This window comes from Opisthocomus hoazin, chromosome 13, assembly GCF_030867145.1.
Source record: "Opisthocomus hoazin isolate bOpiHoa1 chromosome 13, bOpiHoa1.hap1, whole genome shotgun sequence".
NCBI lineage: Eukaryota > Metazoa > Chordata > Aves > Opisthocomiformes > Opisthocomidae > Opisthocomus > Opisthocomus hoazin.
In genome coordinates, this window is record NC_134426.1 from 29,640,770 (window position 1) to 29,657,783 (window position 17,014).

General features: G+C 45.2%; 1 protein-coding gene across 1 annotated transcript in view; it reads left to right on the forward strand.

Annotated features, from left to right (window-relative positions):
- Positions 1–8,225: 8,225 nt before the first annotated feature.
- Positions 8,226–17,014, forward strand: part of ZNRF3 (zinc and ring finger 3) — a 93,142-nt gene continuing 84,353 nt past the window's right edge. Inside the window, exon 1 of the mRNA XM_075434821.1 lies at positions 8,226–8,580. Coding sequence (XP_075290936.1) covers positions 8,350–8,580 — 231 coding nt within the window. The 5' untranslated portion in view covers positions 8,226–8,349. The remainder of the gene's footprint in view (positions 8,581–17,014) is intronic.

A 17,014-nucleotide genomic window follows, 5' to 3' on the forward strand; every position in this document is an offset into this window, starting at 1 on the left:
TCTATACAGTTCTTTCTCTAATTCATTGCCTAGTCTCAAATACCATAAAATACTTCAGTGACGTGTGTCTGTTTAATGAGAAAGTGCAGTAAATAGGAGAATAGAAGGTTAATAGAAAGAATGGGATGAAATTCTGATTGTTTCAAAGTTAGCAGAGCAAGGCTTTTGCTCACAGAATGAGGCCAGAAGGAATTTCCTGTGCCTATCTAATCTGAGGTTTTTATAATACAGGTACATATAATTTCATAAAAAGGATTCTTTCATCAAGCCTAAATGTCATGGCTTGAACTAAAAAGAAGTGTGGTCTTGCTTGTTTTTTAATAACTCATGTGATAAAAAATTTACCATAATTGCTAACTAAGCTGCAATAGTAACCTGTTGCCTTGTTTAAAATGCACCGTATCTGCAGATTGAATTTATAAAGCTTTACTTTTTAGCCAAATTCATTTGGCTGCTTTTCCTGTATGAAATTTTCTATCTGGACAGACAATCCATGGGACCATGGTCAGATTACTACTTTAGTTTAACTTGAATAAGGTGAGTAGGTTGAGCTTCCTAGACTCAGCTGTTCCTCAGGCCACAGAGCTTAAATGCTTCTTGGTGTTCTGTTAAATGCAACACTTCAGGATCCCTTGAATGGCTTGAATATATGCTTTTTTCTAGGGATCTTTTCCTTACCTTGCAATTCTGCAAACTAAGTCTTTTTATTGTTGTCCTGGTTTTGGCTGGGATAGAGTTAATTTTCCTCCAAGTAGCTGCTGCATTTTGATTTAGTTTGAGGAGAATGTTCCGATGTTTTCAGTTGTTGCTATGAAATCAAGGGCTTTCTCCAGTGTCCCATGTTCAGCTCCTGAGCAGGCGTGCAGGAGCTGCGAGGGGGCACAGCCAGGCAGCCAGCCCAGGCTGGCCGAGGGAAACGTTTTATACCATGGATGTCAAGCTCAGTTTATGAATGGGGGTTGCGGGGGGGAGAGGGGAGGGCGGGGTAGGAAGCTTTCTTTTCATTCTCGTTTCCATGAGTTTGAATCCTCTCTTGTCTGGGAGTTCAAACTTTTCTGGGAGTTCAGTCTTTTCTGGCAGTTTTGCAAATCCACAAGTTTGGAGTTCTGTGATTGCTGCTCAGGGACTGACTATTAAATGAATATTGTGACAAGTGTGATGATTACATTTAATGAAATTTGCATTTATAAACATGGTTATTTTTATGCAGTATTGACTAGCATTATAATATCATGGATTAGATTACTTAGTAATAAGTCAAGACTAAAATAGTTCCTGGTATGAATCAAAAGTCTGGATTTTGTTTGATTTAGTTTTTCTTCTTTACACTGCCACTACACTGACTTCTTTCAGATTGTACCTTCTTTTCCGTGGTGTGACTGAGGGAATAATTCATCTTATTGACTCGACAGAGTGTGTGGGTACTTCATAAAATTGCATCAATAAATTTTGTTAAATCATGAAACCCGTTATTTATTAAACATAGTCAATTTCCATTGTTCAGAGGTGTGTCAAAGTACCATCTTACTACAGCCCACTAGCCTGGAAAAACTGGAAGTCGTCTTTTTTGGAGTCACTGAATCTCCTTACAGAAGTGCATCTCTCCTGTATCATCACAGCATTGCCATGGAAACATAATACGCCCCAGCTTTCAGGAAATGCTCTCAACACTGTAAGATTAACTATTGTTTTGAATGAGATAACTGGGCTGCCTTTGCAAGTTGTTTACTTTGTCATAGTTATAGCAGCAGCCTGGAATGCTGATTATTGTCTAACTTAACTTGAAGATGTATCCACTTGCATAGGATCCTTTATGTGTTCATTATGTTGGTATTCAGATCTTTCAGCATCTTTCTTTCAGCATCTTATTTAGTACCATTGGTAGCTCAATACTTTAGCTGAAATCCCCTTGGTGACTTGTCACTTGGTCCTCTGTGTCAGGTGACAGTCCTCCCAGGACATTTTGCCTGTTCCCCTACCTACCATGCATACTGGGCATGATCATAACCCTTCTACTGCATATAAAAGCCTGATGATGCTTTTGTGACTATCAAAGATTGGTTGAGGATACAAGCTGTTTTGTAGTCATCACCGATTATTTACTTGCCTTTATAGAATAAATAGGTAGGAGGATGAGAAGCAGTTGTGTATGATCTGAATTAGTCTGTGAAGTATTGGTGGGATAAACTGCTCTCCTTTCCATCAGCACTTCTACAGTGCTAAGAATTGATGGAAACCAGTTTTTCCAGGAATAAAATTTCTGTTCATCGGTTGTCATTGTCAAGAAAGGAAGGAAATGAGGACCAGCTTGTTCTACTGAAATATAATCCATTTTTTCATGTAGACCTTATTCTCAACCGCAGTTCCCATTTGCCACTGTATGTGCAGAACACTTTTATTAATTGGAGACAGCAGTGGTGATTTGTTGGGGGGGGGGTGTTGTGTTTTGGTTTGGTTTGATTTGGTTTTTTAAGTGGCAGCTTATGAAACTTACATTGAATACCTGGTAGTTAAAGGGAAAAACAACCTCAGTACTCTCTGTGTGGGTGCAATATTCCCTGCAAATACTCACAGCCTAGATGTGGGAAGGTCGTTGCTCACCAGTGCAGTAAGGTTCACTGGATGCTGCAGTGACAGGTTGCCCTCACTCTTGTAAAGGGGTTTCCCATTGAAATGTAGCCACGCTGGGTTATCTAGTGTTATTGGACCACTTCTTATGATAAATCATAGTAGTAAGAGCCACCTTTTCTTACTATTTAAAGTATCTGAGCAGCCTCTTTTAAGAGATTTTCTTTCTTCTTTACAAAGTGGATGAGAGATGAACTATGCTCCAAACATGTCTGGCTGATACTGGAAACAATCTCAATCAAATGGAAATCAAAAATTCACAGTAACTGAAATACTTTTAGTCCATGCTCACTGGCTAGTTTATTTCTTTGAGAAAGGGTCGTATTTTCCTTTGTTATGCTAGAATCTAAGACAATATATGAGGAAAAGAATTTATTTAAAAATTCATGTTATTACTGGCTGAAAGTTCGGTAAATTTTTTGAGTTCTGATATTGTCATGCTTATCCAGACTGGATCATCAGAGACTTAACAGCATTGCAAATTGTCAGGAGGCTGGGTTTTGGTAATGTGTCCTAAGAAAACACTTTATCGAAAATGTCATCTGCTTGTTGCTGTACTAATAACTGATACTAGGTTGTGGGGAGGGTCCCTCAGTACTGGAGGACAAACAAGTTAATGCCAAAACAGCACAGTTAAAGACACTTTGTTTCCAAGATATTTGTTCTTAATATCCCTGGCCCCCTGCCCTTATCGCCTCCTTTCCATAACCTGAGTTCTTCTTCCCTTCCTTTCGTGTTCCTGAAGCATCCTCATCAAGCAAAAGACAACATACGCTGTAAGTAATCTGCTGCCGTGCACACACTTTTTTGCTGGCTACTGCCATGCAGAATGTGTAACAGCTGAACTCCACCAACCTCTGCCCCCCTTCCAGTAAGGGACACTCTACTGTACCAAGCATTTACATGCACACACATTTTTTGTGTCCTTTCCTAGTGTAACCCCTTATAATGCAAAGCTTCATGTTAATTAAATGGGATACAATCAGAATGGATTCTTTTATTTAGAAAACGTAAAATTAACAACAGACTGTTCTTTGGACAGTAGAACTGAAAAAGCTCTAGCTTCCCCCATGTCCTTTTTGGATGCTGCTGCAGTACCCAGAGTCCAGAGCCCCTGATTTTAACAAAATTTGCAAGAATGTACTATCTTAAGACCTCTGTTCTGCCCTTAAGCTTGGTTAAAATTAGCTAATAGGTTCAGAAGAGCAACAAGGCTAGCAGGCAGACAGTGTATGTTTAATTTCATTATGAAATGAGGCTAAAAGAGGCTGTAGAAGGGATTCTCCAGTGTGCTGTATTTGTGGTTGACTGCATAGATGTGACAGAAAGCAGCTTTCAGATGTCTTCAGCCAAATGTATTTTCAATTACAGGGATGGCAGGACCAGGGAAGCTGGATTCCTGCCTCATTTAATAGTGAGAATGGCTGATGGACATGTTGTGAGTGGCTGCTCAATGTTGTTTTCTTCTTGCCTGATGTGCAGAGCTATACTTACTGCACAATATGCCAGCTCTGCTCTCAGCACAAAATAATTTTGTTTTGGGCTTTTTCTATAACATTCATCACAGCAGTATGTGGGTACCTTGCTAACATTGTTTTCTCTCAAGTGCGGGGGAAGAGGAGGGTTCTATAATACCCATTTCTTTGCAAGGCAAATGAGATGTAGGAAGTTTTGTGTCAAAAGCACCCTCTAGTGTTGATTGCCCTCTTCTGAGATGCCTAGGGCGTACTTTCTCAGACCATTTGGTATTATACATAATTTCATTATGTTCAAATCACAGCTCTTACTGTCCTCAGTTGCACTTACAAATGCTTAAGACTTCAGTATTTCAGACCCTGGGCCTCAGTTATGCAGAGGGAAAGAAAGAAAACTTAACTGAAATAGTATGGCATAACTGAATTGTGAACTGTATGCTGCCAGCTGGGACAGAAGCCAATTAGAAATACTTGATTGCTTTAATGATAGACAGTCCATTCTCTTTCTGCAACCTCTTGCTTGGATTTCTGCCCAAGTGGAGGAAACTTTGTGACCTGAGACCTAGTGCCTCATGTCACTCCTCAGTATTCGACTACGAGGCTACTGCAAAGGCCATTTTGCTGTGTCTATAGTCCCATGATATGGGTAGTTTAGTGGGGTGGATAAGATCTTCAGCAACTTTTATTTTAGGGGTAGGATGCTTTCCACTTGTTATATAGACCCCCCTTCCCGTATTTTTCACCAGTTATTTTCCAGATTTATTTGACCCACCATTTCTGCATTCCTAATTCTCAACCTAACCTGGAGAGGCCCTGCTTCTAGGCCATTTCCTAGGAAATATCCAAAAAGTACTGATGATTCTATTTCATTAACAACAGAGGTAGAGGTCTTATCTATAATATTTTTTCACTATACTTCATTGATTTTTATCTACAGTGGGATTCTCCTGTGAAGCAAGACCCTGTGGGACAAATGCATACATGTAACAGAAGAATTTCACAGTACATGTAGACAGGAGACAAGATTACTGTTGAACTGTCTAATCTGGATAATCCCTATTTTCTTCATATTCAAATTTGAAATATAATAATATCTCAAGGTATGATGTTTATATAATTTTTAAAGATTAAATAGAAAAAAAGAGGAAAAATAAAATACGTAGCGTTCACAGATGCCTCATGAGGGGCATTTAAGTTTGATGCAATGAATCTTCAGACAGTTGCCTGACAGCTGAGCCCCTACACTGCTGAAGTAAATTGACATCCACTTTGTTGACCAGCAGGGAAGGACACAGCATTCTTGACTTTTCAGTTTCACAGCTAAGAATCAGGAGTCTCAGGTTCTTCCCAGCTTTTGTAGGACTAAAACTGTGTGTTCCACACACACTGAGCTCTTGTCATGGTTTCTTAATAAGAAACTCCTAGATTTCCAAGTCCCATCTCCACTCCTAAAGCTACTCTTCTCCACACTATTTTAGCTTGCTGATTCAGTTTAAAAATAACCTTCTCTGCTCCGTCCCTGCCCTGCCCTGGGCTGCCTTTAGCCCTGGTCTCTTCCCTGATCCAGTTTGCCGCACAGCTCCACAAACATTGACATGATTATGGAGAAATCATAGAAATGAAACCAGTGGCAAGAGAAGAGCTGTTTAAAATAAATACTCCAGAAACACATGAACTTCTCCCAAATGTGGCAAGTCATACTCAGCAAAAAGCTCATCAATTGGCACATCTAGTGCAATGGCTGTCCTTAGGCTCCGACTGTGCCTGGGACAGAGGAGGACAAATACCATGATGCTGGGCAGTTCCTCCAAGCTGCCCAACGGTGCCCTACTGGAAGACATTCTGTAAGGGGCACCATTCATTCATCACCTTTTTTGTGATAATCTGCACACTGCACATTGTCCTCCGACACTGGAATTCCAACTCTTCTTACTGCCAATAACCTGATGACTTACCCATTGAGCATGGAAAGTTGGGAGGCCTTGACTTACAACAACTTATCACATAAGCTGTTTACTAATAGTACATTGAAAAAACTTAATTACAGTGGCATAAGGATCTTTGCAAGAAGAAAAATACTCAGTGAAAAAACGACACCTAGAATCTGACATGCAGGGCATAAAAACCTGCCAGTGACTGGAAATTACTTCCTGTTGCCTCTTCTGGAAGGGATGACAATACAGCAGGTTAAAAAGTCTGGATATCATTTGCCTAAGCCACTGAAGTTAGTGAAGAGAGAGAGAATTAGCTGAATGTCAAGGGACTTTCTCCTCATGACACATGTACAGTCCAGGTTAACAGTGACCCTCTCTCATCATTGTAACAGCAACCTCTGCACACATCTCTTGCTTTTGCTACAGATTGTGAAATGATTTAGCTGACTCAACAGAGAGAAAATCTCCTGGAGTTCTCCAGCGTTTAAGCTGTTCCTATGTTGATTACGATGTAGGAAACCCTGTGTTGTCTAAGCGTCAGCCATTTGCCTCACAGGTGAAAGAAAATCAAGTAGAGGTAGTTTACACTAAGGGATTAAAATGCTTCTATTTAGTACACCAGATGCTATGCATTTCTGAAATTCTGCTGGAACATAATCTAAAATTTGCACGTTGGCCACATCTAAGTTTGCATTGTCTGTTGTTACCAGGCGAGCACCACAGCGATGCCCCTTCCAGCTCTCTTTCTATGCATGCTGTAGTTTTGCAGCCTTTGATCCATTGTACTGAAGTCTTAGGTTTGTGGGGGTATTTTGTGGCTTGTGGTAGAAGCTGAGAGTGTATGTTCCTGTGATTCCTTCTTGACCCTTCTTCAACTGAAGAAATCCTCAATCATTCATTAAGGTGATGTTGCTCACTGTGTCATGCTAAGGATGCCACTACCTTGTCTTCAGTTGTAACAAAGTATATTTAGGAAAAGAGCTGGCAATTCATAGACTGTGGTATTATTCCTCCTGCCAGTGGGTTAGGGACTCGCCCCAGAGCTGGAGTGTGCTTCCAAACATTGTGCTTTATAACCAACAAAGGATCTTGCACCAGTTTGTCTAATCCCTCTTGTAACCAGTTTATACTTTCACGCTCTGTAACATCTTGTGTTAATGAGTTCCACAACTTAGTTGTATGTACTTTTAAAGGAAAACTGTATCATTGGCTGCCATCCAGTTCTTGTAGTGCGAGACTTAAATAAAAATCATTACCCATACACCTTTTCCACATCATTCATGGAGGTTTCATAGACTTGCATTAACAGACAAGCCAAAGAGTCCGGGTGACCTAGTCCCCTCCAAGAGAAGCAACTGCAGAGCACGGAGTGCGAGGAGCCGGGTCAGCCATTCCTGCCCTACAGACAAGCGAGGAGCCTGTCGGGTGCTGCAGTCTGCTGGAAATGGCGAGCGTCACCGCAACGCCGTGCACGCCCCACAGCAGCGCAGCGTCTCTCCAGAGGCAACCGGAGACTCTGCCCGGCGGCTGCCCGGGGTCGCGTACCGCCGGCGCGGCTGCGGCCGTGCGGCGATCGCGCCCGGGCCTTCAAGACTAACGCGCCCGGGCATTCTCCGGCGCCGGCGAGGAGCAGCTGGCGGCTGCGAACCGCAGCAGCGCCGGGACGCGGCCCCGCCCGGTCCGCTCCAGCTCCGCGGCCCGCAGACCGCCGCCGCCGCTCCGCGACGGCTGCCAGGCCGCGGGCCGGGCGGGGCGACAGCTCCCGCCACCGGCGGGAAGGGCCGCGACGGACGCGGGCGTGCGCCACAGGCCGCCGGGGCCGCCGCTCGCGTCCCGGGCCCGCTCGGCCCGGCCCGGCCCCGCAGGCCCGGCCGCGTGGGAGGGCGCCTCCCAGCGGGCCTTCTCGAGCGCCGCGCGGGTCTCTCCCGCCCGCTCTCGGGGCCCCGGCGGCCCTCGGGCCCCGCGCGGAGCCGGGACGGGCCGAACGCTGCTCCGCTCGGCCGGGCTTGGCGGGGCCGCGGGCCGTGTGTGCGCCGAGGGAGGGAGGGAGCGGGTCAGCGCCGCGCGGAGGGCGGGGATAACCCCGCGGTGGCCGTCACGTGGAGCAGATGAAAGGGAAGCGGCTTGGCAGGGCGGAGAGGAGCCGGGGTGGGGGACGGGGAGCGCGGGGCCGGCGGCGGCGAGGAGCGGGGCGCAGCGCGGCGGGAGGGCTGCTGCTATGGGGCGCTGACCCGCCCGGGACCCCGGCCCCGGAGCTGGAGCCTCTCGGGAGCGATGTGCGGCGGCAGGGCGCCGCTCCCCCCCGCCGCGCGATGAGGGGCTGCGGGGCTGGCGCGGGGCCGGCCGTGCCGCCGCCGCTGCTGCTGCTCGGTCTGCTGTTGGTCGCGGCGCCGGGCGCGGCGCTGGGGAAGGAGACGGCGTTCGTGGAGGTGGTGCTCTTCGAGTCCAGCCCCAGCGGCGACTACACTACCTACACCACGGGGCTGCAGGGCCGCTTCTCCCGCGCGGGGGCCACGCTGAGCGCCGAGGGCGAGATCGTGCAGGTGAGCACCGACCGGGGGGCGCCGCCTGCCCCAAGATGGCTCCGCGGGCCCAGTCGCCCGTCACCTGGCGGCACAAAGCCCGCGCCGGGCCGGGCCCGCCGCCCCACGTGCGCCGCGCGGCCTGGGGGTGCGGGGCGCCGCGGCCGCGGTGACAGATGCGCGCCCGCGCACAAAGGCCGCGGTGCGCCCCGCGCCGGCGGCGCGGCCGCCGAGCCTTGGCTTCACCTTGCCGGGCCCGGACCGCTTCACCCCCCCTCCCGGACCGCGGGCGGCGGAGCCGCGCTCGCCCCTTTTGACAACCGGGCGCGGCCGCCCTCCGCGGCGGGAGTGCGCCGAGCCGCGGAGCAGCGCGGAGCCGAGGGGCTCCTCTTCGTGGGCGCCCTCGCACCTCCGGCGGCCGTCGGGCGCGGGGCGGCGCGGTGCCTGCGCGGCGGGGCGGGGACCCCACCCGCCGCGCGCTCCGCGGGGGCGGGGCGGCGCGGGGGCGGCCCCTCGCTGTGCCGGTGCTGTGGGGCTGTTCGCGGAGGCACCCGGTGCGAAGATGCGGCGGGAGCAGCCGGCTGCGGTCCGCGCCGGTCTGCTGCTGGCCCTCGCCCTTGGTCCGGGCGTTCTGCCGCAGCTCTGGGGTTGTGGGGACCGCTGCGCGCTGCTACCTGTTACTGCTGCGCTCGGGCTGGTCTTGAGCGATGCTTTCACAGCGTAAAACTTGTTACAGAGCTGCTCTTGACTTTCTCATCAGAGAAATAATTTTTTTATTTATCTGAACGCAGCTATTCTTTTACGCTGTTTGAAACTCTTGAAGTGCTTATCTAATTCCTTTGTAGTCACTTGTAATTGTTGACTTTTTTTTTCCCCTTTGGCTAAGTAAAGATAAATTACTTAAATGGTGTTTTAATAAGTTTGACTGTTAAGCATTTGCCAATAGCAGTCCTTATTTCTCATTAATGGCTGTGGACTTTGTTTGCTGGAGTTCCATGTATGTACGCATACATACACACAAATATATATATAAGTTTAAAAAAGCTAGCTGGTGGTGAATAAGCTCTAAAAACAACTGGTAAAGCTCTACAAGCACAAATACGTTTCTATCAAAATAACTTTTTTTTTTGGTTCTTTTAAAGTAAAGAATACTGCTTTTGAAGTGCTTGTTATTTCAAAACAGTTTCAGCTGGGAGGATTTCTTATAAAAGTTCGCTTGCAGGCAGAAAAGTTTTGAGGACAAGCTGCTGATATTTATCATTTTAGAGAAGAGAAGGATGGACCAATTAATTTATATTTCTGACATTTTAAAAAATGGTGGTGTTAGTAGGGGCTGAAGCAGACTTTGACGTCTTCTAACCTTTTGGTGTGTGATCAAACAATACCTGTAAGACTTAACACTGTGTCTTTCGGGACGGCAAGAGACTAAAGTTTCTTTTTGTGTCAGGTGTTGGTGTTAAGAACAGAATAGAGGCCGTTTACTGAGGTCATACTTTCCTTGAGACTGTAACTGAAAGTGGAGAAAAAACGTACTGTTTTAAAGACTCAGATTTACATAACTTGAAACAAATGTATTAAATGGACTGTTTAGTAGTAGGCCTTATTATGTATCACATCAACTATCTTCTTCCTTTTAATACCTGAATAGCCAGCCCCCCAAATAGGAAAGACTACAGTGAAAGTTAAATTATGTGGCAAATGTTTTACAGTCATTTATCACTCAAAAACTGTTTTGCTTGTTCATCTGTACATTTACTAGAGAACATATATCATGAACAGGCTATTTTTTTTCCTTAGTCACCGGGTGTGCTATTTTTCACTTTTTTTTGGAGAAGAGAGTATGGCAGACATTGTTCCAGAGCAGCTAGACTGAATGCTATCAGTCATATTTTCAGTATTGAGATTTTAGATATTATGTAGCATGTCTTGTCAGTGTCATGCTTCCTTCTCCTCCTCCTGAAAGTGAGTTTTTCAGAGCCATACTTTATAAAGATTTTCACAGCATTGTCTTGCCTTGTTTTTTCAGCTGGGCTGTATCTTTATGGAACTGTGTGAATCTGCTGTTCTGGATCATCGTTTAAAGCTCACTGTGAGATCTGGAAAAGGATCATGAAGCTAATGCCACTAAGAACCTGTTAAACAGTAGCTAGTGGTACATCAGTCAGTGAAACAAGCTCTTCTGGGCCCCAACCACTTTGTCAGTGCACACAGCTCTTTCAAGATTAAGATGCATTTTTCTTTAAAATTAAATATTAGAAATTCTTGAAAATCAGGCACACATTAAAGAATGGATCAAAGCAATTGTGGTTTTGGTACTACATAAAGACTTACTTTTGTTTATGTTAATAGCATCAATTACTCATTGGTCTTGAAAGTCTGAACAAAAAAACCACCTTAAGAAACAATGTGCTTTCAGCTTTTCATAGGTTATACATTCACTCCTAAAGTGGTTATTGGTCAGATTCCTATCCAGTAGTGGTGTGCTATTATATTGTTTCTCATGTTACTGCGAACAAGTCTTATTAGGGTCAAGTGTGTACCAGAATAACTCTTCAGAGAGATGAAATGTTCATGTATCTTCTTTCATGTGGCCACAGTTTGCATTCAGCAAACTCATCCTTAGGTTGCTGTGTCAGCTGGTCCTTAAACTGCTCGAAGGTCTAACCGTCTCAGTGGTATCTGGTATACTGTATTATGTGTTTCTTGGGGCAGTATCGTGGCCATTAGTATGGTTGAGACTGGAAGTTGAAAACGTCTGATTAGAGAGTGATTGTGAAAGCAAGACTTTGTTGAAACCTCTAAAATGATATTTTGCTTTAAAGTAAATGATGGCTGGTGAACTCCTTATGGATGAAACTTCTTGTAGCATTCAGGCCAAAAGCTCAGATGTAGTTCTGTGTCAAACTAGATGCTGTGTGGCCACAGACTTACAGCACTAGGACAGTGAGATTCACTGATTTGATGAGCAGTGGCTTTTTTGCTCAGAGTGCGATTACGCATCTTCATTCTACTTGCAGTTGGCAAGATTCTGTTCCAGTTGCTTATTCTGCTTGATAGCTAAGGTGTGGAGCATCAAGTGCTGTGTTTCTTATAAAGCTGCGGTGGTGATCGTACTGCTCAGGTGAGCTGCTGGGAAAAGAGGATCAAATTTAACGTTTGTTTTGGATTGCATTAAAAACTCTGACATGTCAAAAACTTCAAATGATACAGATTCATTATTGTCAATTTTCTCTCGGCCTTTCTTTTTGCTACTCCTGACTTAGATACACTGCTGAATACAGTAATGTAGGTGGGTTAACAATATATACAGTTTTGAAGAGAAGCAGCAAGGAGGAGAGATTTAGGAATATTATGCCTGCTTTTTCATGTGCAATAGAAGTTGGGGTTTTGGTTGTTTTTTTTTCTGCTTGGAAGCCTTAGCAGGGGAATAATGAACTTTATGTAGCCACTGTACTGGAGTGATGTGTAGATTACATTATAATCTCCAGTTGCATATATTTTTTGTGCTCAAAAGGTGACAGTTTGGGGACAACAAGCATAACCTAGTGCTTTAAGCTCCAGGAAGAAAACGGAAGTGGGACGCTTCCCAACTTTTTGCATGGCAGTTCATTGTAGAGATGATGTTACTCATCTTCTTTCTCTTGCAGAAGATGGAGAGGCTTAGAACTGGTGTGCAAGACCATGTGCCTGTGTGTTCCTTCCTTCTGTCTCCGTCCCACCCCTGATTTACTTGAATAGCTTTGAACCTTTCCTCCATTTTCTCAAAACACATAAGTTGCTAAAGACTGTAAACTTCTGTCAGGTAGTCTTTGCACTCTGAAGCATTGGCAGAGTTTTTAATGGCGTTGAAAGCAGTGACTTGAAATAACTGTGCAGATATATAGATGCCTGGCAGTGATCAGAGGAGGCTGAGTCAGGGGAATGCTTGTGTCCTTTGCAGAATGGAACAAAAATGTGTATTTTTGGGGTTGTTTTGTGAACAGGCAGGCTAAGTTTCTTCTTGCTGAAGTTGAGTGGCTGAGGGCTGTTCAAATTGAGGAAGTGGAATTATTTGTGGCTTGGAGTCACTATCTTGTTGGATGTTTTCTTTGCTAGTTATCTTCTTAGAATATGAAGACACCTGCGACTGGGTTGTTGTTAGTTTCCATGCCTTGGCTGTAAAGCTGCTGCTTACAGTAATGATCCTGAGGACATCAGGGATGATACATTTCTCTGGAGAAAGTGAGTTCCTAGTACTAGTGTTTCGGGCTCCAGGTTTGCTTTGTCATCGTGTCCTTGGAGTGAAGTATCTTGGAGTTGAGCTGTCATTGAGCACGTTCGTTCTGGTGGAAAACAAAGAGCTGACACCCTGCTGATACTGCAAACGGGATGAGGAGGAGGGCTGTTCAGCATTTACTATGTTTCTCTGTTGTGGTACAAAGACAGGAGACCTGGAACATACCTGTTCTGTCTTGTATAAGAAGTGGGACTAAGTTATAGACTTTGTCCTCTCTGATCTTCAGCCTTTGCTGTTATGAACAGATGCTCACAATTGGCAAATGTTGTGAGGCAAGTAAGAATAGTCATCTTTGAGATGTCCATCTTCAGGTGTTGAATCTAAGCACTGTCCTGCTTGAGCCTCTCATCTGAACTTGTATCAGACAGGACTGTGAGTCCCATCACCATTTTGAAGGCCTGCCGAAAGTTAAGGAGTTTGTGTTAAACAGATAACAAGGCTGAGTCATGAATGGGAGAGACTTAATTGCTACTGTCTTAACAAACAAACAAAAATTCTGAGCTTTCACAGTGCCTATTTACGGTTTTAAATTTTATTTATTTATTTAAATAACGGCAAGTCAGTGATGACTCCTTTTTGGTTATAACAGCATCAGGTGTGTGTCTGTTGTTATGTGGTCAGCACTGAGTGATTTCAATACTTATGGTTTTGCTGCTTTGTGGATCAGAAACCTTGTCTAATCTAAGCTTCAGTTTATCTTTTGTTGTCTGGTTATCATTGTATTAAGACTTGACTATCCAGCTGGTCGGAACAAGACTCATCTACACTACAGCCTTGACTTATGCATGGAATAGCAAAATATTTTACAAGTTTTGGTTGTGCAATTTCCAAAATCTTGGTTCTTTAGAGCATGTGTCCCGGTTTTGAAACCTGAACCGAAGGTTTCCATTTGTTCCGTGAATTGGCAGGGCTTGTCAATCCTCTCTGCTATGGAAGAGAGTTGATAACTGAAAAAAAGATGAAAAATGCAGGTTTAGTCTTGTGGACAGCAGGCTCCTCTTCTATAGTTTCTGTGGTGTGCTGTGCCTGATCTGAGCTTAATCGGTGCTTACTCTTCAGTACTTTCTGACAGAAGAGTGAAAACCGCCCACGTCCAGCGTTGCCTGGCTTCTTTCAGGGCTGGGGTCCTCTGTTGCTGTCAGTTGTTTTTTTGTGCTGTGAAAGTAAGGTGTTTTTCATGGGAGTGCAACAGATGACTGCAGGTCTGGGTCCTCTACAGGAGAAGGCCAAGATGATAAAAGAAGCATAATTCACATTTAAAATAAGAGACTGTTGAGGTAAAGACTTGCACAGTTATTGTACCTGAACAGCCTCTGTAGGGTGTGTAATGCACAAGCAGCTTGCTTGCAGCAGAGTTACTGTCCTGGGCTTGATCTTAGATTAATCTAGCTGTTTCCCAGTTTCCATCCCTCACTCTGTTCCTCCTCTCTGTTTTTTTAAAGTTTCAGTCATGCTTTATTCCATCGTGTACTGTAGTGTGGGATTGTACACAGGGGGAGTTGAAGACAGCCCATGAAAGTGTTTTGCATAGGTTGTTCATCCTCTTGTACTGTTTTGTCTTGACGCTGGGCACTATCTTCACACTGTGAGCTCCAGGCCGGTAACATCATTGCTGCTTTAGTTAACAAGAAGTTGCCTGTTCTCATTGGCTTCCAAATGCAGTATCGTAAATAAGGATCCTTATTTTTTATGAATTCTTCTGTATTGCAGTATCCAAGATGTCTCTTAGAATGGTGCTGAAAGGACTTGGTAACTCCTTCTGTGCTAACTACTGGCTGTTCTGTGATGTATACTTGCAGCTGTAGGGCTCTGCTTTGACAAACCTGTACTTGTGCGATCCTGTTAAGGTATGCTGCAACGCTGTAAGAGAACTGATGAGGAGGGGGTCAGAGATTGTGGTGAGAAGGGGCACTTGGCTCCTTAAACCTTCTGTGAGAACATCCTTCTCTCTCCTTCCGTTGGACAGTTTCATGTCTTCTTTCATATTTTCTGGAAAAATAAACCCTTTATGAAAATAGTTAATATAAACGCAAAATTATAATGGAATTTTAAGAGCTACTAAATCATATTTACCTAGTTTAAAACTTTGGACTTTCAAGCTTTAGACTATACATAATAATGTATTAATGCAGAGGTAAGGGCACCTGTGCAAACAGTTTCTAAATGAGTCTGAGGCAATAATAAATAAGTGTTTCTAGGCATTACTATAGGGGAGAGGGCTGTTCAGAAGATAAGGTACTAAATTCAGTGATGAGTTACTGGTTTTGGAGGAAGCTCCAGTGTCTGTGATGTTTGCACACAGTTGCAGCAATACCAGAATCCTTGTACCAGAGCCTTGTCAGTATGCAACACTGAGACAGTCCCTTGAGGAGAAGGTGGAAGGCACAGTATAAGAAAATGAGGTAGAAGATGTCTAAATATGGCTTGGCATTGAAAGAGCAAAAAACGCTAATGTAACCTATTCAGAGGAATAAGAGTAAAGTAGGTTAAGAAAGTAAACAGCAGGAGAAAGGTTACAGCACTGGGTCTTGTACTCAGGCCAACCAGTGCAATTTCTGTTCGGTTCCAAATAAAGATAGGTAATCAAGTGGGGAAAAAGTAGTTTGTGGGAGTTTGGGTAAATTTTCCACAGAGTCCATAATTTTAGTTAAACCTCTGCACAGATGTTTAAGGTCTGTACTGTTGAAAACCTTGCCCTTGCTGGCAGGATGCCGATCACTTCCTTTTCCATGTACTCATATTGCTCGTTCAGGAGGTGGAACTAGGAAAAAAACCCAGAGGAGTGGCACTCAAAAATTGTTAAACATGGAGCCATTTGGAGAAGAGAGGGAAGAGGCTGGCATGGCTGAGTTGAGACATGCTGGTCAAACTAAAGAGCAAGAGGGAACTGCACAGGCCATGGAAGCAGGGCGGGTATACTGGGAAGAGTATAGGGACACTGCCTGGTTGTGTAGGGATGGGGTCAGGAAGACCAAGGCATGGCTGGAACTGAATTTGACAAGGGATGCAAAGAGTAACAAGAAGGGCTGCTACAGGTATGTCAACCAGAAAAGGAGGGTTAAAGAAAGCGTACCCCCCCGATGAGCAAGAATGGTGACCTAGTATAAACAGATGAGGAGAAGGCTGAGGTACTCAGCAACTTTTTTTCTGTTGTCTTCACTGGCAGCCTCTCTCCTCACCCATCCCGAGTCGATGGACCACTAGATGGGGACCAGGGGGGTAAAGCCCCTCATATTGTAAGGTAAGATCAGGCTCGTGACCACCTGAGAAACCTGAACATACATAAATCTATGGGGCCTGATGAGATGCATCCCAGAGTCCTGAGGGAAATTGGCTGATGTCGTTGCCGAGCCACTCTCCATAATATTTGAAATGTGATGGCAGTCAGGTAAAGTCCCTGGACTGGAAAAAGGGAAACATTGCACCCATTTTTAAAAAGGGTAGAAAGGAGGACCCTGGGAACTACTGACTAGTCAGACTCACCTCTGTGTCCAGGAAGATCATGGAACAGATCTTCCTAGAAGCTATGCTGAAGCACATGGAGGACAGGGAGGTGATTCGAGACAGTGAGCATGGCTTCACCAATGGCAAGTCCTGCCTGACCAACCTAGTGGCCTGCTATGATGGAGTGGCTGCATCAGTAGACAAGGGAAAAGCAACGGATGTCATCTATCTGGACTTCTGTAAAGCCTTTGAGACGGTCCCCTACAACATCCTTCTCTCTAATTTGGAGGGATATGGATTTGATGGGTGGACTGTTTGGTGCATAAGCAATTGGCTGGATGGTCACATCCAGAGGGTGATGGTCAACAGCTTGATGTCCAAATGGAGATCAGTGATGAGTGGTGTGCCTCAGGGGTCCGTACTGGGACCAGTACGGTTTCATACCTTCATCAGTGACATAGATGGTGGGATCGAGTGCACCCTCAGCAAGTTTGCTGATGACACCAAGCTGAGTGGTGCAGCTGACACACCAGAAGAATGGGATGTCATCCAGAGAGACCTGGACAAGCTCCAGAAGTAGGCCTGTGTGAACCTCATGGGGTTCAACAAAGCCAAGTGCAAGGTCCTGCACCTGGGTCAGGACGATCCCTGGTATCAGTACAGGCTGGGGGATGAAGGGACCGAGAGCAGCCCTGAGGAGAAAGACTTGTGGGTACTGGTGGATGAAAAGCTGGA